At 43.2% G+C, this 24,048-nt stretch overlaps 1 protein-coding gene across 1 annotated transcript in view; it reads left to right on the top strand.

Annotated features, from left to right (window-relative positions):
* fto (FTO alpha-ketoglutarate dependent dioxygenase) overlaps positions 1-24,048 on the top strand; it is a 296,064-nt gene that overhangs the window by 251,994 nt on the left and 20,022 nt on the right. The window contains exon 9 of the mRNA XM_033036328.1: positions 21,163-21,308. Coding sequence (XP_032892219.1) covers positions 21,163-21,308 — 146 coding nt within the window. The remainder of the gene's footprint in view (positions 1-21,162; positions 21,309-24,048) is intronic.

The raw sequence follows: 24,048 nt of genomic DNA, 5'->3' as shown, positions 1-24,048 counted from the left end.
AACAAATATTTTGAATTGTTCAAAAAAATGTTAGGATTTACGTTTATTGTTCTCACATGTACCGAGGTACGGTGAAAATTCATCATCATCGTTGAAAACATTGGTGATGCAGTGGTGCTGGTTTCCAACGGGAACGGTGACGGACGCACCACACATCTCTGTCCTCCAGTTCCTGCGGACTTCCGCCGTTGGAAGTATAGGATATTGGTATGTGTGTGTGTTTTATCATCGTTCCTTACAATGCCGTGTACGACAGTGATTGCAACGTCTACTGAAGTGTGGATGGCCGTTGGCTCGCTAGCAGCTCATCCGCCCTTTGACAGGTCTTGTTTTTGGTCCTGCTGGGGGTCCACAGCCCCATCCTCACCTGGCAAACCAGGTGGGGGAGACGGTTTAATCGCCGACTATCCGACCATGGAGCAGGTAGCACGGGATTACAGCTGTACCCGTGGCGGGGGGAACTCCCCCCGACCTGACCTGTACAGTGAAAAGCTTTTGATTAAAAAAATATGGAACGTGCAGCGGAGGTTTGTTCATATGTGTTTAAAGTGACAATTCTATTAAGATCAAGGTATTCTCAATCATTGTTTTGTTTAGTTCAGTTCAGAGATACAGCATGGAAACAGGCCCTTCTGCCCACCGAGTCCGTGCCGACCAGTATCCTTCACAGTAGGGGGGACAATTTACATATACACCAAGCCAATTAACCTACAAATCTTTACATCTTTGGAGTGTGGGAGGAAACCAAAGATCTCGGAGAAAATCCACACGGTCACAGGGCGAACGTACAAACTCCGTACAGACAGCACCCGCGGTGGGATCGAACCCGAGACTCCGGCACTACAAGCGCTGTAAGGCAGCAACTCTACCACTGCGCCACCCTGCCGCCCAGATTGTTCTAATAATATTTTCCTGAATATACATTAACAGTTACTTTCTTACATATTCTCATATTTGGACTATATCTCTCTTTACCGACCCAGACTATATCTCTCTTTACATGATAAAGTAACGCAAAACTCGTTCACTGCATTTGCTGCATAGCCATACAACATAAGCTGCGTAGTAAGATAGATTACCCCAGCGTAGTAAGATAGGTTTCCCCAGCAATTTTGTGTACCTTCGATCTTCCAGCATCTGCAGTTCCTTTTTGAACACTAGTAAGATAGGTTGTTCTGTTGGCTTTAAATCATTCAACAATAAATCCACCATTATCTGAATCATCCAAAGATAAACGTTAGTTGATCATGATCACTGCACTTGTTTTGTTAATGTTGATTTAAACAATCACACAATCACACAGTGCCCATGCTTAGATAGCCAAGTTTAATTTAACTCCTAATTCAGAGGTAATTCTTCAAAAAAGCTAACTTTTTCAAGATATGTTTTAACTTTGATTCAAACTGTCTAGTTTACAGTATGTTTAGTTAAAAACCCCCCTGCTATTCTCAATTCATATTCTCAGATAATATGTGCACCGTACCATAACAGTACCATGCGTAGGAAGGAACTGCAGATGCTGTTTCAAACCGAAGATAGACACAAAATGCTGGGGTAACTCAGCGGGACAGGCAGCATCTCTGTAGAGAAAGGATGGGTGACGTTTCGGGTTGAGACGTTCTTCTAAAAGACTCTTTTAAAAGAAGGGTCACGACCTGAAACATCACCCATTCCTTCTCTCCGGAGATGCTGCCTGTCCCGCTGAGTTACCCCAGCATTTTGTGTCTATGTACAGTACCATACTTGGAATGTTTTGGTATCAATTTCATATATTGCTTACTTTGATAAATAGTACATGCAATTATCTGAAAAGAAATGTTAGCAGGAAGCATTCAACCTGAAACATGATCCGTTAAGAATGTAAGAATACATATGAGATACTATATTGCAAGTTCTTCCCGAAACATGATGCATTTATATAATTTTTTTCAGTGTTAGTGGCATGCAAAACAGAAAGCCTTTTGTGTAAATCAGCATCTTGTTTCTGGAGTAAAAGAGCCTTCGGCCCACCAAAGCACTAAGGAAGAATAAGGTGTTTTGAATGTGCATTTATCATTGTTATGTGGCCTACACATTGGTTGCGATCAACGCTCCTAGTTAAGAGTCGGCAACGACCAACGATCCCCGTACACTAACACTGTCCTACACACACTAGGGGCAATCTACATATATACCAAGCCAAGTAGCCTACAAACCTGTACGTCTTTGGAGTATGGGAGGAAACCAGAACACTGGAGAAAACCTACACGGTCACGGGGAGAACGTACAAACTCCACAGAGACAGGATCGAACCCGGGTCTCTGGCACTGTGAGATAGCAACTCTCCTGCTGCACCACCTTGCCACCCTATAGTGTAATCTGTTCAAAATTGTTTTTGTTTTGTAATGAATTTCTGATAGCAGTTGGGGCAGCCTGGAGATGCAACGGTAAAGTTACTGCCTCACAGCGCCAGAGACCCGGGTTCGATCCTGACTACGGGTGCTGCCTGTACAGAGTTTGTATTTTCTCCCCGTGACCGTGTAGGTTTTCTCCGGGTGCTCCGGTTTCCTCCCACACTCCAAAAATGTACAGGTTTATAGATTAATTGTCCTCTGCAAATTGCAGTGTGTAGGATAGTGCTAGTGTTCAGCGTGATCGCTGGTCGGTGTGCACTCTGTGGGCTGAAGGGCCTGCTTCCACGCTGTATCTCTAAAGTGCAAAGTGACCGAGGTGTATAATTAATGTCAAATGTCCTTTACAGCGCTAATGATCTTGAACCTTGGATCTTGATGATTTTTCAGCCTTCGCCAAATTTTGATTTGAGATTTGTGTGTGGAGCTGCAACCTGATTTGACTTTGCCACTTCGAAGCTGAACCAACAATCTCATGTGTTGAGTGCAGTATTTATCCCAAGTTTTCTGTGTACATAATCCATCAAAAGGCAGGTTGGCGTAACATAATATGACCCAGAAGATTGTTTCCAAAGGCCCTGGCAGTATTCTTTGCAGTGAAGCACTGTTAACGGACGAAGTGTGAACAGGAGCTTTGTGGTCGACCAAAGGAGCTTAACATTCATACAGTAGGTGCACTTTGCAAGGTCGAAAGGTTTTAGCAAGCAACCAAGTTGTTTCTTTGCTTTCACATAACAGCAAGCTCTGTTTAGTTCCCCTGTGACCTCAGCTCCTTAATGTACTTTTAGTGGCTAGGTTTCTCCATTAATAGTTGTATGTGTGGGGGTTGAAAAGGTGACTTGCAATGTAACTAGCTTTCCCATGCTCTTTCACAGTGACATTTTGAATGAATAGGTGTTGTCCTTTTATTTCTGTATGACCTTCTCTGGAACAGCTGTTGCGACCAAACTTAGAGATCCTGATATTCCGACAGTGGAATAGTGAATCATTGTGGCAAAAGCAAAGCTGAAAGCCACCGCGTACATCTCCAATCCAAAACGTCAAAATAAACTCGTGAAATGTGCTGCTCGGATTTCAATTTAAAAGATTTGTTAATTATTAAACAGTGCCGTTTGAAACAACGTGATTTTAGATTCAGAGATACAGTGCGGAAACAGGCCCTTCGGCCCATCAAGTCCACGCCGACCAGTGATTTCCGTACACTTGCACTATCCTACAGTTTACCATTTTTACTGAAGCCAATTAACCTACAAACCTGTTTAAGAAGGAACTGCAGTTGCTGGAAAATCGAAGGTACACAAAAAATGCTGGAGAAACTCAGCGGGTGCAGCAGCATCTATGGAGCGAAGGAAATAGGCAACGTTTCGGCCCGAAACGTTGCCTATTTCCTTCGCTCCATAGATGCTGCTGCACCCGCTGAGTTTCTCCAGCATTTTTGTATACCAACCTACAAACCTGTATGTCTTTGGAGTGTGGCAGGGGCCCGGAGAAAGCCCACGGAGTCACGAGGAGAACGTACAGACTGCACCCGTAGTCAAGATCGAACCCAGGTCTCTGGCGCTGTAAGGCAGCAACTCCCCCGCTGCACCATCATGCCGCCACCATAGTTGCCACCTTGAAACCCCTGGCACCGTGTCATTTTAAACTTACAAGTACTAAATGGTCTGTTTATAGGGGAGGGAATGTGAACCTCAAATTCATCTATGACTTTGAATAATCCTGAGCAACTTTCAGATTGTGCAGTACCTTCAAACAGTAAATAAAGCTACCAGTAATGACAAATTCAGATCTCTCCATCTGTAAATCTCGGAAATTGGATGAGATTTTGGGATTTTACAGTGATTTGCAGATGAAGTTGATAGGGTGGAGATTGGTTAGTGTGATGGACAAGGCTGCATCCACAACTCTCAGTAATTCGGTGGTGTATTGGTTAATTAGTTTGCAAATCTAATGGTGATGCTTCCCGATAGAATGCTTCTTACAATGCAACTGTAGAAATTGGTACGGGTCGTTGGAGACATGCCAAACTTCCTAAGTCTTCTGAGGAAGTAGAGGTGTAGGAAGGAACTGCAGATGCTGGTTTGCATCGAAGATAGACACAAAATGCTGGAGTAATTCAGCGGGCCAGGCTGCACCTCTGAAGAAAAGTACTAGGTGACGTTCGGATCAGAACCCATCTTCAGACTACAGGGATTTTTCCCTGGGATGCTGCCTGACCCGCTGAGGAAGTAGAGGTGATGGTGTGTCCTCCTGGCCGTTGTGTCAATGTGATTATACTAGGACAGATTATTGGTGATATTTATTCAGTCATCGTTGTTCATTTGTCTGATTTAAAGACCTAATATTGTCCTGTTGCAATATTCATTTGCACTGCTGGTAGAGCAGCTGCCTCACAGAGCCAGAGACTGGGAAGCTATCCTGACCTCGAGCGCTGTCTGTGTGGAGTTTGCACGTTCTCCCCGTGACCACGTGGGTTTCCTCCGGTTGCTCCAGTTTCTCATCACATCCCAAAGACATGCAGGTTTGTAGGTTAATTGGCCTCTATAAATTGCCCCCAAGTGTACAGGGAGTGGATGAGAAAGTGGGATAACATAGAACTCGTGTGAATGGGTGATAGATGGTCAGTGTAGGCTCGGTGAGCTTAACAACCTGTGACAGATACTGCATGGAATTTGGGGGAAACTTATTTTTACACAGAGAGCGATTCATATCTGGATTCGCTGCCAGAGGAGGTGGTGTGATCAGATACAATTACTACGTTTAAGAAAACATTTAGACATGGCACTTGAGTAGACAAGGCATAGAAGGAAAAACCTGCGACAACCTACGACAGCACCTATGTCAGGAGAAGTCAAGCCACGCTCATTGGCGTCAAACTCATTGTCAGCGAAAATTTTACAACATGTCGAAAATGTAGCGGCGACCAGAAAGACGCTATAACTTTTTGCGCGACTGAGGAGACGATTCCCGGCAAACATGTGGCAACAAACTAGTTGCCTAAAAAAATCGCCTAAGTGGGACAGGCCCATTATTCACTGGATGTTTTCAAGAGAGAGTTAGATTTAGCTTTTAGGGCGAAAGGAATCAAGGTATATGGGGAAAAAGCAGGAACGGGGAACTGATTTTGGATGATCAGCCATGATCATATTGAATCATTCCGGTGAAGGCGCTGTGCACACGGCAGGCAGCCAACAGTCGCTTGTCTTTTTCTTTTTGTTCTCACTTCACTTTTAATTTATTTTAATTTCAACTTTTTCGTGTTCCTTGTTGTGTGTTGTGACTGCTGGCAGAACAATTTCCCTCCGTGGATGAATAAAGTTTTATCGTATCATATATCGTAAGATAGACACATAAAGCTGGAGCAACTCAGCGGGCCAGGCAGCATCACTGGAGAAAAGGAATAGCTGACTTTTCGGGTCGAGACTCTTCTTCAGACTCATTACAATCATGGCATTCACAGTGTACAGATACATGATAAGGGAACAATGTTTCGTGCAAGGTAATTAGTTTAGTTTAGTTTATTGTCACGTGTATCGAGGTACAGTGAAAAGCTTTTTTGTTGCATGCTATCCAGTCAGCTGAAAGACAATACATGATTACAATCGAGCCCTTTGCAGTATATAAGGGAATAATGATTAGTGCAAGATAAAACCAGTAAAGTCCGATCAAAGATAGCCTGAGGGTCTCAAAAGTGGTAGATAGTAGCATAGGACTGCCCCTCAGTTGTTGGTAGGATGGCTTCACCATGTGCCAGGTTTTAAAGCATGAATGCACTAAATCAGACGTTCTGAGCTTGCCGACGTTGTCCTCCAGTGGGTTCTGCGTGCAGGATCTCCCCAACTAGGAAGCTCCGACTTCCAACAATTCATAACCTCCCACATTGGGAATCCTCCAAAACAACCACTGCCAAGTTAGACCTGGCATAGGAACAGCATCTCAATTCATTTAACTGTCGAGATATGGTTGTGTGTGTCTGCGATAAACATTAGTTGATTTACAGTTTTTTTTGAATTGTTGAATTTATTGAACTGTTTTAAATTGTCCTGTGTTTTGAAGATTGGAGGTTTCATTATTTTTAATAAAGGTTGAATGTTTCAATGGGTCGATCTGTCTTTAATACCCTTTGAGTGTTTCTCTGTGTCAGATAGGCAGAAATAGATGTTGACAGCTTTGATACACAGCTAAGCCAAGGGAAATCTACAGGCATGGCCTTCCTACCTGCCAATATTTCCTCAGCATTATTGTAGACAGGGCTTGTTTCATCCAGCCTACAATCCAATGGATTAAAAAAAAATATTTGTATAACCTGGATTTTATGATTTGAGGTAGACAAAAATGCTGGAGAAACTCAGCGGATGAGGCAGCATCTATGGAGCGAAGGAAATAGGCGACGTTTCGTGTCGAGACCCTTCTTCAGATTTGAGTCTCTGCAAATAAGTTTGTTTCACACCAAAATTAACTGAAAGCAAGTCCTTTCTGTCTTCAAAGTAGGTCTTGTATTCTCACCATAACAAATAATGAAGCTGTTTACTTGGTACTTCAGACAACTATTAATATCAATCATAACGGATATTTTTGTTGTAGACGAAGTTAGTTCAAATCAGTTCATCAGTTCATAAGTGATAGGAGCAGACTTAGAAGATTCGGCCCATCAAGTCTACTCTGCCATTCAATCATGGCTGATCTATCTCTCCCTCTCAACCCCATTTTCCTGCCTTCTCCCCATAACCCCTGATACCCGTACTAATCAAGAACCTATCAATTTCTGCCTTAAAAATATCCATTGACTTGGCCTCCACAGCCGCCTGCGGCAATGAATTCCACAGTCATCATCCTCTGATGAAAGAAATTCTTCCTCATCTGCTTCCTAAAGGTATGTCCTTTTATTCTCAGCCTATGCCCCCTGGTTCTAGACTCACTAAATAACGAAGTGCTTGCTTTGAAACAGTTCACAAAAGGATTGGACAAAAATGTGCCAGTTAATTTTAATTTCAATGTATTTCTGAACAGTTATTTTCAAACAAAAATACACCCACCAGGAAACAAATCTCTACTAGGGAGACTTTATTGGATTACATAGGTTTAGCTTAGTTTTGAGATAGAGTGCAGAAACAGGCCCTGCAGCCCACCGAGTCCGCGCTGACCAGCGATCCCCGTACACTAACAATATCATACACACTTGGGAGAATTTACTATTTTTACCAAAGCCAATTAACCTACAAACCTGTATGACTTTGGAGTGTGGGAGGAAACCAGAGCACCTGGAGAAAACCCACACGGTCACGGGGAGAACGTACAAATTCCGTACAGACAGCACCCGAGGTCAGGATCGAACCCGAGTCTCTAGAGCTGTAGGCTCCAACTCTACCGCTGCGCCACCGTGCCGCCATTTCTAAGTAGAAAAATTACAGCAACAGGTGTTCCTATCTAGAGACCTAGAGAGTAATATCTTGGCTCTGTCTGTTTAACACCAGTAATACCGTTACGAACCAGTTAATTAAATGAACTGGACTTTGAATATTCATAAAATCATTTGGAATAGAAGCGTAACTTATGAGACGGCAATCTGCAAAGTTTAGGGACTGCATTGACCAAATGATCAGCAAATTCCACGCGATATAGATAATAAGATGCCCTTGGCAACCCTTGGGATTTGATGAATGCTCAATGCTGGAGCCATTCTGATTAGATTATCTTGTTATGCCTGATGATAAAATTAATATTATAAATATTTATAATACCGGCTTTGTGTGTTTCTTTTTGATGTATTTATTATAATGTATTCATTGGAATAGTGAAAGGCATGGATAGAGTGGATGTGGAGAGGATGTTTCCACTAGTGGGAGAGTCTAGGACCAGAGGTCATAGCCTCAGAATTAAAGGGCGAAATTTAGGAAGGAGATGAGGAGGCATTTCTTTAGTCAGAGGGTGGTGAATCTGTGGAATTCTTTGCCACAGAAGGCTGTGGTGGCCGTCAATAGATAATTGTAAGGCAGTGATAAATCCTTGATTAGTACGGGTGTCAGGGGTAATGGGGAGAAGGCAGGAGAATGTGGTTAGGAGGGAGAGATGGATCAGCCATGATTGAATGGGCTGAATAGCATAATTCTGCTCCTATCACTTGTGACATGACCTTATAAAGCTAAGAGTTGCTTATGTGCATACAAACTTACAAATTACGGTTAACCAGCAGTTTGTGTATGTCCCTTTTAAACGTTGCCACGCTCAACTTAAACCAATGGCCATATTAATGGCTGATGGCCAATAAGGAAGGACTTGAACTTTATTTCGCCTTCCATCACAGTGAGGAATGTGTAGGAGTCACTGTGGTGGATGTTCATGTTAAAATGTGTTTTTGAGTCTGTTGCTTTTAATTGTATGACTGACCTGGCCAGTGAAATTCCTCGTATGTTGCAAAACATACTTGGCGAATAAAATCTGATTCTGATTCTGATTCTGATATTACACAGAGAATGGTGGGTGCCTGGAACACGCTGCCAGAGGTGATGGTTGAGTCAGGTGTGAGCGTGACGTTTAAGATGCGCTTAGACTCATGGATATGCAGGGGATGGAGGGATATGACCATGTGCAGGCAGATTAGTTTAACTCTGCCATTATGTTGGGCATGTACATTAGTGGGCAAAAGACCTGTTCCTGTGCTGTTTTGTTCTACTTTCTATGTTCTAAAATTAAGATGAAACCACTCAACCAGCTCCCATCTTTTTATTCAGAACAACGGCACGAGCCAAATGAATGAGAGCATGTTTTAACTGCAGCTGTTGCTGACATATAGTCGAGGGGTCAAATGTGAAATGCATCGGTGCCCCTGTTTGATTGATCTGAGCTCAGGCATTGGCTCGGCTGTGAGTTCATTGACACACCAGAGTGTCAGGTGTACAGGCATTGAACAAGCTCAAGCTCTTCTCCAGCCTCTGCATGTCAACTCACAGGTGCAGAGGTTCAGCATGAAGTGAATAGGCAGATGCCCAGCAGCAGGTAAGTGTAACCTGACCCTGCATTGGGTCCAGCAGGCCGCAATGTGTCAGACTTGCACTGGGCTTTGTTCGAACCATGGAGGAGACAGAGTTCAGTGATCTCTATAGAGGGGCATAAAATCATGAGGGGGATAGATCGGGTAGACGCCCAGAGCCTCCTGCCCAGAGTAGGGGAATCAAAAACCAGGTTGAAGGTGAGGGGGGAAAGATTTAATAGGAACCTGAAGGGTAACTTTTTCACCCAAAGGGTGCTAGATGGGACTAGTGTAGATGGGACATATTGGCCGGTGTGGGCAAGTTGGGCAGAAGGGCCTGTTTTTATGCTCTCTTAAGACTATGACTCTATCAGAGAGCAAAGTGGGAGGGGGAACTAACATGACGGACAGTTGGAAACTTTGCAGACTGATGTGCAAAGTGGTTACCAAGGCTATGTTTTTTTCCTCAGGGTAAAACTTATTTTGCTAAGAACTTCAACTTTACATAACGTCTCAATTGTGTTTGATAACGACACTGTGAAGTTAATTTTACAATCACCATTCCATTCATCATCTGTGCTATTCCGCTGTGTAACATGAGCATAAAACTGGGTTTAAAGTGAATGGATATTACAACCCAGTGGTGTGAATATTGATTTCTGTCACTTCAAGGAACCCTTGCTTTCCCTCTCGCTCCATTCCTCCCCCATCCTACTTCTACGACTAGTTTTACTGTCCTGATTACATTTTACTGATTGTACGCCTCGTTGTCAGCTTCCCCTCAGCTAACAATGATCTATTCTACGTTTTCCTTCGAACTTTATCCCCTTTGATCTCTGGTTTTCACACCTTGCCCTTCCATATCTCTATGATTCCCTCTCCCCTGGCTCTCAGTCTGAAGAAGGGTCTCGACCCGAAACGTCACCCATTTCTTCTCTCCAGAGATGCTGCCTGTCCGGCTGAGTTACTCCAGCACTTCGGTGAAAACCAGCATCTGCAGTTCCTTCCTACACATAAAACCATCCTAACTCTATTCAAGAACAGCAACGTGCTCTGACTTTGAAAGGTTCTACCTCCATCCAAGTTACCTTCCTTCCACCTGCAGCAAGCCAACCCCCTGGCCCCTTATTCACCTGCCTTTTCTACAATCTTTGCATATGCTACAAGTCTGTGCTATAGTTGCACTGTAATTTGAAGCTGTCCCTAAGTTTGACTGGAACCTTTTGAAACATTACAGTTGCCAATCAGTGATCCCACAACTAACATTTCAGATCAACCCTTTAAAGTCCTGTCACCTCCAGTCATGAACGGTGAAGGACAATTAAATAGTTAACCGAAGGAGATGCTTCAGAAATATACCCAGAGGTGTCAAACAAATGATCCATCTTCATATCCTGCCATTGCAAGGGTCTGTTTCCTTGCTGTGTGACTCTATGATTCTCTCTTTCCAAAATCATTCCAGATTTAAACTGGCTATATTTCTGATTTAATTTCATGTTCACAAGTTATAGGAGCAGAATTAGGCCATTTGGCCCATCATTTCTACTCTGCCATTCAATCATGGCTGATCTATCTTACCCTCTCAACCCCAATCTCCTGCCTTCTCCCCATACACCCATAACACCCTTTCCAATCAAGAACCCATCAATCTCCACCTTAAAAATATCCATTCACTTGGTCTCCACAGCCGCCTGTGGCAATGGATTAAACAGGATCACCGCCCACTGACTAAAGGAATTCCTCCTCATCTCCTTTCTAAAGGTATGTCCTTTTACGCTGAGGCTGTAGCCTCTGGTCCCAGACTCTCCCACTAGTGGAAATATCATCCCACATCCTCATTCCAGGCCTTTTCTTTAATGGAGGAGACAGCATGAAGACAATGCCCGAATAATAACGAGAGAAGTATGGAGACAGAATGATATAACAGCAAATCTGGAAGTAATGGTGAAACCATTGAAGCTTTAAGCAGAATACTGAGGGTAGGAGGATTTAGACCAAGGCTTGGAAGAGACACAATGATCTTGAGATGTGGCAATTTGGTGCAACATTGGAGAAAGTAAAAAGAAATTGTGGCAATGTTTGGAATCTTAGTCTGAAGAAGGGTCCCAACCCAAAACGTCACCTAACGTTGTCTCCACAGATGCTGCCTGACTTGCTGAGTTACGCCAGCACTTTTGTGTCCTTTTGCCTGGCATCTGCAGTTTCTTGTTTCTACATTGTGGCAATGTTTCTGTATTATATACAGTTTCTGTATTATAACATGTAATATAACACATGTTAACCATATGTTAATTTTAATAGGCTTGGTGCAAACCTCACCTCAAGTAGGTAACTTTGGCCTCACTCAGAACACGGTGGCGCAGCGGTAGAGTTGCTGCCTTACAGCGCCAGGGACCTGAGTTCGATCCTGACTACGGGTGCTGCCTGTATGAAGTTTGTACACTCTCCCTGTGACCACGTGGGGTGTCTCCCACATTCCAAAGATATACGTTAATTGGCTGTGTAAAATTGTCCCAGTATGTAGGATAGAACGAGTGTATAGGCAATTATTGGGCGGCATGTACTCAGTGGGCTGAGGGCCTGTTTCATCACTGCATCTTTAAACCTAATCCTAAATAATCGTTTCAAAATCTTGTGTATTAATTCCCGGTAATCTAACCAGTTTTTGCAGTTGATAATAAGTACCAAATGCTGTATTTCTAGATATTGCGCCATTTATAATTAATAGCCATTGCAAAACTGCTATATTTTTTTTTTCCCCCAGTATAATAATGGAAAGAAATCTATTTTAAATGTGTCTATTTCCACAAATTGTTTGACGAAACAATAAAATCATTATGCAGCAATGTGGAGACAGGTGGAAACTTTGAAATGATATATCTTTTGTGTGTTACTTTGGGCTCTTGTCCCATGAAAAAACTTGGTAACTCAAGCCAGTGTACCCTAAAGCAAGTGCTATAGCTTGTATGTAGGTGTTTCCAGACAGGATCCATATAATTAGCAAGCCTGTTTGACCTTCATATTGTTGCCCAGAGTCAGATGGGAACTGAGTAAGTTTCAGATGACCTTATCATGTGACTTGAGTCAAAGATCAGCTGGCACTTACTGTTCAGCTGTCATTTTGACTCATTTATCACCTCAGTCATATTACTGACAGTGAGACAAATAGGCCTGGGTATAAAATGTTTTCTGCATGCTACCTGCCAGCCTAAAACCTTAATTGCTGGTCATAAATTTTCATGTGTTAAATGCTGCCATGGACCAGTCAAGTGCCTTTAGCAAAAGGTTTTAAAACTGTGTGTTACCTAATTTGTTTCCATTTGTAAATGGCTGATGGACATGCTACTGAGTGAGCAAAATGAAGGCTGGAATGTACCCTTCAGCTTTTCTAATGTCTTTTGGAGTGCATGTTTTATACATTTATGCAATTGTGCATGCACGCACTCTACAATTATTTAAACTACTTGTGTTTGAGTTTTACGTTGGATGAGATACTCTGACTAGGTGGGACACGTTCCCACCTGAAACGTCACCTGTCCTTTCTTCATTACTTTTTTTTGCATATCTTTCATTCATTTGTTCTAAATCTCTACGGGGTCCGATCATTGGCGCGGGGGAGCTTTGTTCCCCCCCCCCCCCCCCCCCGATGCAGGAGCTTGATCGCCCCGACAAGGAAGGCTCGACCGCCGGCTACGGGAGTCAAGATCGTCCCGTCAATGGAAGGCTTGAGGCCCTCGACCGCGGGAGAGCAAAGGGAAGAGATTGAACTTTTTTTCGCCATCCATCACAGTGAGGAACGTGGAGGAGTCACTGTGGTGGATGTTTATGTTAAAATTCTATTTTGTGTGTTGCGTTGCTTTTTATTTGTATGACTGACTTGGCAAATGAAATTCCTCGTATGTTGCAAAACATACTTGGCTAATAAAGTATTATTGTATTGTATTGTATTAATGATTTAGTCCGTTGGCATTGCAGTCTGCCAGCTCTCTGGTTGTAAATTGTCATCTTCCCAGATATCCACACTACTGAGATACATTGGGTTTATAATTTCACCATTCGGTTGTTAGAAGAGTTTAATTATAAAATAAACCAAAGTCAGATGCAGGAGACTCTACCTGATATATAAATCTCTCTGCATGGAAACAGAGACAGAACATAGTAATCTTGGCCTTAGATTCTCATTCTGAAACAAGGGAGATGATAAATGACTCTCATTGTCTAACTCACAATAGCCTCTGAGCATTTGTATTCCCAGAATTCTGTGCTTTCATGCCGAAGTCTTTTTAAGCATAATTTTACCCGAGATGCTTCCCAGAATGATGATATTATTAATTAGCTGTTTCATTGTCATCTCCACATCCCAAGGTGTTAACACAGCCGTCTTTTGGACACTCACCTTCTGATAGCAAATCTTCATTTATCTCTGCAAAACGGCACGGTGGCGCAGCGGTAGAGTTGCTGCCATACCGCGCTAGTGACCCGGGTTCGATCCTGACCACGGGTGCTGTCTGTATGGATTTTGTACATTCTCCCCATGACCTGCGTGGGTTTTCTATGGGAGCTCCGGTTTCCTCTCACATCCCAAAGATGTACAGGTTTGCAGGTTAATTGGCTTCGGTAAAATTGTAAATTGTCCCTGGTGTGTATAGGATAGTGGTGGAGTACAAGGATCACTGGTCGGCGCAGGCTCTGTGGGCCGAAGGGCCTGTTTCCGCGCTGTATCTCCAAACTAAACTCAACTAAACACTCCACATCAGTGGGGAGAGAAACAGAGTTAACACCTTGGGTCAAGTTCACTTTATCCAACTGTAAAAAGAAGAGGGTTTAAGTTGCAGAGGGAGAGAGTAGAGAGAACAAGGGGAACAGCAGTGATAGGGTGCAGACCAAATTTGTCATAGTGCTAATCACATTATGAAACAAGAGAGGAGAGAGTGCAGAATGTTTTATTGCCGGATGTACTGGCAACAGAACAATTAAACTGTTATTTCTTAGCAGGCCCATAAATGCAACCCACACAGATAAATAAAATAATCAAAAAAATGGAATAAATAAATAACCATGATATTAAAGCAAAACAAAAACAACCATCGACACAGTCCATAGGAATTCACAGTCGCTGAGCTTAGTGTTGTCTAATTCAAGAGCCTGATGGTTGTTATGTAGAAGCTCATCTTCAACCTGTTGGTCACAGTTTTCTGACTCCTGTACCCGCTTCCCGATGCTAAGAGCGAAATGAGAGTGTGGCCAGGGTGGTGTGGGTCTTTGATGATATTGGATGGTATAAACAGCAGATAGAAACAAAGAACTGAACCATCCTACCAACAAGTAGAGAGCAGTCCTGAACTACTATCTACCTCATTGGAGAGCCTCGGACTATCTCTATCTTTAATCGGACTTTGCTGGCTTTATCTTGCACTAAACGTCATTCACGATATTCCCTTTATCATATATCTGCAAACTGTGGACGGCTCAATTGTAATCATGCATTGTCTTCCTGCTGACTGGTTAGCACGTAACAAAAGCTTTTCACTACATTGATACACGTGGCAATAAACAACAGCTAAACTAAGAAAAAAAATTACATTGAAGCAGGAGGATGTAACCAGGTTTGTTATAAAAAATGGAATTTTTCCCAGAAATTGCTGAATTGAATATTAGATCCCAAATGCGACAACACCTCAAAAGGAATTTGAGGCAGTTTCTCAAGCTTATATTGAGCACCGTTGAGGCAATGGAGGAGGACAGGGTGAGATTGGGGCCGAGAATTAAAACCACTGGCAACTGGAAGCATGGGACCATTGTTATGGAGTTATGGAATTGTGCAAAATGGCCACTGCTCTGTGGTTCCCCAATGCTGAAGGGACGGTGTCATGACTACTATCATTCTGTGCTCTCCTCAGTTATCCAACCGCCAGGACATGCTTTTATAGATATGCTTTCTTGTTGATGATGATATTTTATTGTCACATGTACCTTAGGTACGGTGAGGTTCTTTGTTTTGCGTACAAAACACAAAGTATGCAAAGAGCCGCCATGTATCGAGTGCCGCCAAAGTTACAAAAGTCTTCATTACAGTCCCGATGGTCCTTCCTTGTTCTCGGCAGCCCCCTGCACCAGGTCCCTCTATGGTCCCACAGCAACCTGCCCACACCGGGCCTCTCTATGTTCTTTCAGCTCATCCCCCCTCCCGCGCCAGTCCATCTTTGTTCTCGGCAACCCCCTCACACCGGGCACATCTTTGTTCTTGGCGGCACGTTCTCGACCGACCACCAACATTCTCGCGGGCCGTCCTCGGCCGCCTGCCACCGGTCCTCACTTGGACAGCTGCATGGCGTCGCGGATTTGTAAATAAACAGATTAGCAGCACTATAGCACAGAAAAATATCCATCTTTTCCATGTGAATGTTTCGTTTAGTTTAGTTTAGAAATACAGCGTGGAAACGGGCCCTTCGGTTCACCGAGTCCACGCCGACCAGCGATCCCCACACACTAACACAATCCTACACACACTAGGGCCAATTTACAATTTTACCAAAGCCAATTAACCTATAAACCTGGACGTCTTTGGAGTGTGGGAGGAAACCGGAGCACGGGAGGAAATCCATGCGGGTCACGGGGAGAACGTACAAACTCTGTACAAACAGCACCTGTAGTCGGGATCGAACCCGGGTCTCTGACGCTGTAAGGCAGCAACACTACTCCTGTGCCACTGTGTCGACCCATGATATTGGAGTTAGAAATGTAGTTACCTTTACCAGTTTAATATAACTTAATTGAGGTTATTATTTTTGCAATGGGCTGCATAAAAATGTACATTATTGCTCCTGTATAGGTACGCACATGTCCTGATCGCTCAGTGCACTTAACTGGTGTGTCTGGACACATCAATAATCTTGTCTTGTCAAATCAATTCAGCATGCTATGATTAATATATTTAGTGTGACAAGGTAGTTTGCCTTATTTACCAAATTATCTGTCTGTACTCTCTGTAAGTGGAAAGCAGTGATTAGAAGAATAAGATGAAGATTTGCAATTCCTTGTTCCTTGTGGTCTCAATTTAACAGTTTCAAGGCAGGGCATAATTGTTAAGTTAATAAGATCTTGTGGCTGCAGTGGCATAAGATTTAACATGGAAGACAAAAACATACACTAACAATTAGATGAAATTCTCCAACACTTTGTGTCTTTTTTTAGATTACATAGACGGCAGGCTACAATGAAATCCCAGAACATATATCTTTTTGGGCCTACCTCTGGCAGTTGTTTAAAACAAAACCCAAACCATTATAAAGAAAGCCTTAACTTTAAAACCCTCATAAATTCCTTTCTGTTTCTCTTTGATTTAAGTACAATAAGGTGGGATGAAACAGCTTTTTCAACAAACTGGAGAAAGCCTGTTTTACTTTTGTAATTAACAGCTGCTAACTCTATCACATTCTCAGAAATAGCGAACGTTAAAGGTGTACATTTCTGCAACTTCATTAACGGGTCATTGTTGGAGAAAATGTGAACTGCACAACTTTTCATTAAAACGAAAAGTTCATCCTTTGGTTTGCCTTGAATGTTCCCATCCACAGTCGAAGGGATTTATCAGAGTCGCTGCTTCAAAAAAGCAGCCAACATCATCAGAGACCCACACCATCCTGGCCACACACTCATTTCACCATTGCCATCGGGAAGAAGGTACAGGAGCCTGAAAGCTGTAACATCCAGGTTCAGGAACAGCTTCTTCCCTACAGCCATCAGGCTATTAAACACTACAACCTCAAATAAGTTCTGAACTACAATAGACTATCATTATTATTATTATTATTATTATTAGTATTATTATTTCACTACTATTGTTTGTTTTTTGAGTATGTGTATATGTGTGTGTGTATATATATATATATATATGTGTGTGTGTGTACATATATATGTGTGTACTTGTGAGTATGTGTATATATACACACTGAACTTTTTTTTTCTCTCGTTCATCATATTGTTTACAGAAGTGGCGGCGCTGTGAAACGGCTGCGGCTCGCCTGCAGTCTGTCTGTTTTTACTTTTTTGTGTTGTTTTTTTTTTGTCTTGTTTAGTTAAACTTTTGGTTATTAGGTTGTGTTATGTGTGGGGGGGGGGGGTGAAACAGGGCTTTCTGTCTCTCCCTTCGGGGGAATGCGACTTTCTTGTCGTATCCCCCTTCTCTTCCCCCGTCTGAGCTGAGGCCTAATGGCGGCGCTGGCGGCCTCCAACCTGCGACCGACCTCGAGGATCCGGAGGTAGAGCCAGCCAGGACTTACCAACGCGAGGCTGGCCGTCTTCGAGCTGCGGCGGCGTTCGGGCAGCGGCTCGACTCGGCGCTCCGGTGAGGGTGGACGGCGCTGGGCTGAGACGCTCCCGTGTGGGCGGCCCGGCTCCCGGCTGGAAGGTGCTCCCGTGTGGGCGGCCCGGCTCCCGGCTGGAAGGTGCTCCCGTGAGGGCGGCCCGGCTCCCGGCTGGAAGGCGCTCCCGTGTGGGCGGCCCGGTGCGGGCTGAGACGCTCCCGTGTGGGCGGCCCGGTGCGGGGCTGAGACGTTGCTCCGGCGGTTGAGGCGGCGTTCTGGCGGCAGCGACCTGAATCCGGGGCTCGGCCGCGGGCCAGTGGATGACATCGTCGGGAGCTCGCAGGTCACAGGTTGATGCCTGTTTTCCGGAGCTCCCGTGGCAACAGCTGCGTCCGCTGGACTGGAGGGCGGCAGCTTCGACCACCCCTGGGCCGCGGAGCTTGAACCGCGGGACTGACTTACCATCGCCCGGTGGGGTATCGCCTCAGCGCAGAGGGAGAAGAGGAGGGAAGAGACAGCAACCCTAAGACTTTTGCCTCCATCACAGTGAGGAGGTGCTTGGTGAACTCACTGTGGTGGATGTTAATTTGTGTTTATTGTGTGTTGTTTATTATTACATGTATGGCTGCAGGCAACGACATTTCGTTCAGACCGAAAGGTCTGAATGACAAATAAAGGATTCAATTAAATTCAAATTGTTTACAGTGTACTATGTTTACATATTCTGTTGTGGTGCAGCAAGTAAGAATTTAATTGTTTCTATCTGGGATATATGACAATATAACACTCTTGACTCTCTTCTCTCTCTTGACTACTATCCAAGTGTCCACAATCCACTTTAAGCATCTTTGCATGATGTTGTGGGATTTTCAGACATTCCGATAATATTTTAGTGGCCTGCATTGTAATTTGCAGCCTGTGGACCTTATGAAATTCAGCAGACATTTAAATCCTAACACAATTATTAGAGACGGGAATTTAGAATTTCCCTATAGGTAGGAATGAACTGCAAATGGTGATTTATACCGAAGATGGGCACAAAGTCTGAAGAAGGGTTCCGAGCCAAAACGTCACCCATCCTTTTACTCCAGAAATGCTGCCCGATCCGCTGATATACTCCAGAACGTTGTGTCTCTCTTTGGAATTTACTTAATTCAATTGAACACATGAATGCACAGATATAAATAAATCAGTATTTGAACTGATATAGACAACATTTAAAAAAAAAAAAATGAGCGATTAGGATTGCAACTATTATGAATGACATAGGCAAATGCAAACTCACTACCATGTGTATAGTTTGTACTCTGGGGTTTCATTTATGGTTAAATTATAGGTCATAAGTGATAGGAGCAGAATTTGGCCATTTGGCCCATCAAGTCTACTCCGCCTTTCAATCATGGCTGATCTATCTCTTCCTCCTAACCCCATTCTCCTGCCTTTTCCCCATAACCCCTGACACCCGTATTAATCAAGAATCTATTTATCTTTGCCTTAAACATATCCATTGACTTGTCCTCCACAGCCTTCTGCTGCAATGTATTCCAGAACCATAAAACCATACAGTGATACAGCATGTAATTCAGCCCCTCAGCCTTGTCCATGCCAACCAACAAGCAGCCACATTTGCACCAACCTTACTCTAAGCCATTTTATTCTCACCATTATCCCCTCCAGATTCTACCATTCACGCCCACACCATGGGCAACTTAAAACGGGCAATTAAGCTACCAACCTGCACATTTTTTGGGATGTGGAAGTGAGAAACAGAGCATTACATGGAATCTATGTGGTTATGAGGAGAGCACGCAAACTCCACACAGACATCTAATTAAATCAATTTCTGTTGCCTTTGCATGCATTTCTAATAATTTTGAACTGTGTGGGACTACTGAAGAGATAGCGCGGATTTAAAAAAATCGCATGTGAACACTATTGATCTCAAAGACCAAGCGCAATATTGAAGTCATGTAGAGTAGTGATGATGAGCTGAAAGGCATTTTGTTCTTTGACATTGGTGTTAACCTTTTATTGACTACTGAGGTACCATTAATTAATTCAAACCTGAACAAAACTGGTCCGTTCTCGTTTCATAAGTAGCATAACCAGTCGTAAGATCCCTTCAACAAAGTCTCATCTCTGTTTTCTGAGATTCAGATATTGTGCAGAGTTGTTAGGAAGAGCCCTTTACACCCGGAGACAGAGAAATCTTCTAATTGCAATTTTACTAATCCCATGCACTCAGTCATTTATAGTAACTGAGCTATCCTACATTGCTTTTGTTCCCTTAACTCTTGTTTTAAATAAATAATGAGAACGTTTAAACACATTACTCTTTTCAGAGCCTGAGGTCGGATAATCTTATTATTTATGAAGTGATGTGTTACATAATAGTGCTTAGCACATGTTAACAGATGCTATTATGCTGAAATGATGGAGGCTACTGAAGATATATTGGTATGTTATATGTTAACACAGTCTTCACTATCTAATGCACCCCTGGACTAAATACTGTGAACATTAATGAAGCAATTAAACACACTTAACCAAAACTGGAAGTCCGCTATTTTTGAATGTGTGTATCGTATTAAATATGCATAAATTCATACATTTAATACTAATTATAATCCTGTAATTTGCTAGTTTAAAACTCTGTTCAACGTGTCACTGGAAATATTGATTAATTCGACTGCGTGCATTCATTTTGTTGAGTAGATCTCGTTGTCATGAAAGGAGAAGGAAATATGAGATTTGATTTATAATGTTTAGTAGACTAAAGTAAATTGACTTCTAATCTCTGATGTGGTGGAGATTACAATGCTACCGCTAGAGTTCTTGAGGCATCACAATCTGTGATTAAAAAACATATGCTGCATCTTTTGCATTCTAATGAGCCAGCTTTGAAGATCCGTGTTGTAATGGGCTTTCATCTTAGGTTATCAATGCACAAAGTACATGTTTTGAGCCCTACTATTTTCAGCATTGCTCTTAATAAATCTAGCATGTTAACTAACAGATCTAGCATTTTTCATGTCAGACAAATGTCTTACAATTGAATAAAGATCTTTTCTGTCAGATTAATCAATTTACTGAAGAGCCAGACAAAGTCAAGTTAAAACAAATTTTACCTTCCGTCTTAATGAAACTGATGAGAAAATTACTACATGAGATGATGTAATCCAAATCCGCTTTAGGGGATTGTGGAACAATATGTTCTTTCTTTTCCCAATGACATGTTTGACTTGCATTAACAGTTGGTAGATAATGTTAATGAATTCAAAACTAGTTTCGCATTTTTTTCTCCCATAAAGATGAAAGATTTATCCCAATTCAATTTTGTATTTTGTTTCAAGATTGAATTACTTTAAAAAGCAATTACATTTTTTAAAGTTTCTTTTGACTTTGTCTGATCCACATGAAACTTGTTTTGATCTGTTTATATTGGTAAAATTCTTTTCACTTTGTACTTTTGACAGCGCTTGTGATTTCATTCCAGGTGTCAGTCCAGACTTGCCAATAATCTACCCATCGACGAGCAGCCAGAATGTCACCCTCACTGGCACCATGGAGATGCTAAGATGCCTCTTCCTTTTGACCTGGAAGAAATTATTTCACTTTTGAGGAGCCAGCTTGGGCCTGAAGGTAAGTGGGAGGAAATAACTTAAACAAATAGAATACTGGGACGACAGATGGCACAATGGGCTAAGTGTTCGGTTGGCAACCGGAAGGTAGCCGGTTCGAATCCCGCTTGGAGTGCATACTGTCGTTGTGTCCTTGGGCAAGACACTTCACCCACCTTTGCCTGTGTGTGAATGTGTGTGAATGTGTGTGAGTGATTGGTGGTGGTCGGAGGGGCCGTAGGCGCAGATTGGCAGCCACGCTTCCGTCAGTCTGCCCCAGGGCAGCTGTGGCTACAGAAGTAGCTTACCACCACCGAGTGTGACTGAGGAGTGAATGAATAATGCGATGTAAAGCGCCTTGAGTATTAGAAAGGCGCTATATAAATCCCATCCATTATTATTATTATTATTACTTCCTTTCAGCCGAAGAGAAACACAAAATGCTGGAGTCACTCAGCGGGACAGGCAAGATCTCTGGAGAGAAGGAAAGGGTGACATTTTCGGTCAAGGCCTTTCTACAGACTGACATTTTGGGTCGAGACCCTTCTTCAAACTCAAGTTTGAGTCCCACTCCTTCTCTCCAGAGATGCTGCCTGTCCCGCTGAGTTACTCCAGCATTTTGTGTCTATCTTCGATGTAAACCAGCAGCTGCAGTTCCTTCCTACATACTTCCTTTCTGCTATCTCTTCATGCTTCCTTAGAGTTGTAATACTCACTTTCTTTACACAGAGAGTGCGGGGTACCTGGAACCTGCTGCCAGGTACCGTGAAGTGTAGATGGACCCATGGTGGGGAGGCTGGTCTGCCTGATGGACTGAGCTACATCCACAGCTCTGTGCAATTTCTTGTGGTCTTGGGCAGATCTATAGTCAATATTAGACTAAGTGGGACCCTTTCCAAACAAAAGGCAACACAACTTTAGCATTTACAAACTATATTTTCAAACCACATTAAGGGCACTGACAGGTCAGTAAAACCACTCACAGTTTAGTAGACGTGTGTTCAGTGTTATTCGCAGCTCAGACTGAGAGACATTGACCCTTTCGCTCCCCCATCTTGCAGAGACTAACTGAGGCACTCAACACTTCCGGGTTTTATAGTCCCTCCGGAAGGGGCGTGGCCTTCAGGAGAGAGAATCTTAACATTTTTTAAACACTAATAACTCTTTTATTTTTCATCGATGGGAAATATCCTCTTGTCCTGTTCTGGTCTCTGAGTAAGATGGCCAAAAATCACAGCCGTAAGTGGCAGCGTTTTTTCTAAAATCAGTACACAGAACAACAGGAAGTGGTCAAGACTTTTAGTAATATAGATATTCGAGTCTAACATAGGTAGCCTTGTTATCCTGATATTCGGTTTCAGCGATGAGGAGGGCCAGAACGGTGGTGTCAGCCACTTCAATTTGCCTTCTCATCCCCATTCTGACCTGTCTTGGCCCTCCCTCACTGTCAGAGTGAAGGCCACATGCAAACTGGAAGAACAGCATCTCATATTCACCTCGTTTACGACTTGAACCTTGAATTCTCCAATTTTGGATAAACAATCTCCTCCTTCTAAAATGGACACAAAATGCTGGAGTAACTCAGCTGGACAGGCAGCATCTCTGGAGAAAAGCAATGGGTGACGTTTCGGGTTGAGACCCTTCTTCAGACTGAGAGTCAGGGGAGAGGATAACTAGAGGTATGGAAGGTTACAAAGAGCATGCAAGGTGTGAAAGGGACAGATCAAAGCAGGTAATGATCAAGGAAATGTAGAATGGTTCATTGTTGGCTGAGGAGAAGCTCTTTCTCCTCTTCACCTCCTCAGCTCCCACCCCAATCCCAATCCCAGCACACCTTTCCATTCCCTCCATCCCATCACGCAGTTGCTTTTGCCTCTTCCATCCACTCATTTTTCATCGCTCCCTATTATGGGTGCCCCATTTTTCTCTCCTTCAGCCCATTCCCTCCCACCCACCCTTCTTCCCTCTGATTCTCCATTTCGCTTCCCACCTTCCCATTCTTACCAGATTCCGCCATTGCACCCTTTTGTCTTCTCCACTTTTCACAGCCAACCTCGATTACTACCTCCATCCGTCTCTCCCCCACCTGACCCATCTTCCCGTCAACCCCTCCTTGTCTATATCCACCTATCACTCGCCAGCTCTTGCCCCTGCTTCTTCTATTCCGGGCAGGTTTTTATACCAACTATCTCCCTTCTACTCCATGAATCTGAAGAGGAGTCCCGTTCCGAAACGTCGTCCGTCTATTTCCCTCCACAAGATGATGTCTGATCCGTAGAGTTATTCCAGCAGTTTGTTGGATCACTATCTCACTATCACTATCTCACTATCTCCATTATCTGCAGCCTTTTGTGTCTCCATCTTCTCCACAGATTTATATTCACCAAAGTGACCTACTTGTTATTGAACTTTCTTTTCTTTTACAATGAATTATCCTTCCTGTGACTACATTTTGGCATTCAATCACTTCAGAGCCACCTCAGAAGCAGTAAACCCACATTGCCCCAATGCCAAATTTCTTCAAAGTACCTTCCCTCTTTCTGGTCGTCGCTGGATTTTGAAATGTTCAAAACTTAACAATGAGCCAGAATGATGTAGGTTGTCACCGGTGCTGACCGGTGAATTCCATTGGCGACTACCTATGTCAACCTACATCAGCTGGCAAAAAAGTACCGGCGACTGAATTGTCTTACCTTGTCGTAGCTTGTCGCGGGTGGACGTAGGTTGTCGTAGGCGTAGTCGTAGGTGGACGTCCTAATGGA

This window comes from Amblyraja radiata, chromosome 17 (genome assembly GCF_010909765.2).
Source record: "Amblyraja radiata isolate CabotCenter1 chromosome 17, sAmbRad1.1.pri, whole genome shotgun sequence".
NCBI lineage: Eukaryota > Metazoa > Chordata > Chondrichthyes > Rajiformes > Rajidae > Amblyraja > Amblyraja radiata.
The sequence above is the reverse complement of the archived record's forward strand: the minus strand, read 5'-3'. Positions and strand labels throughout refer to the sequence as shown.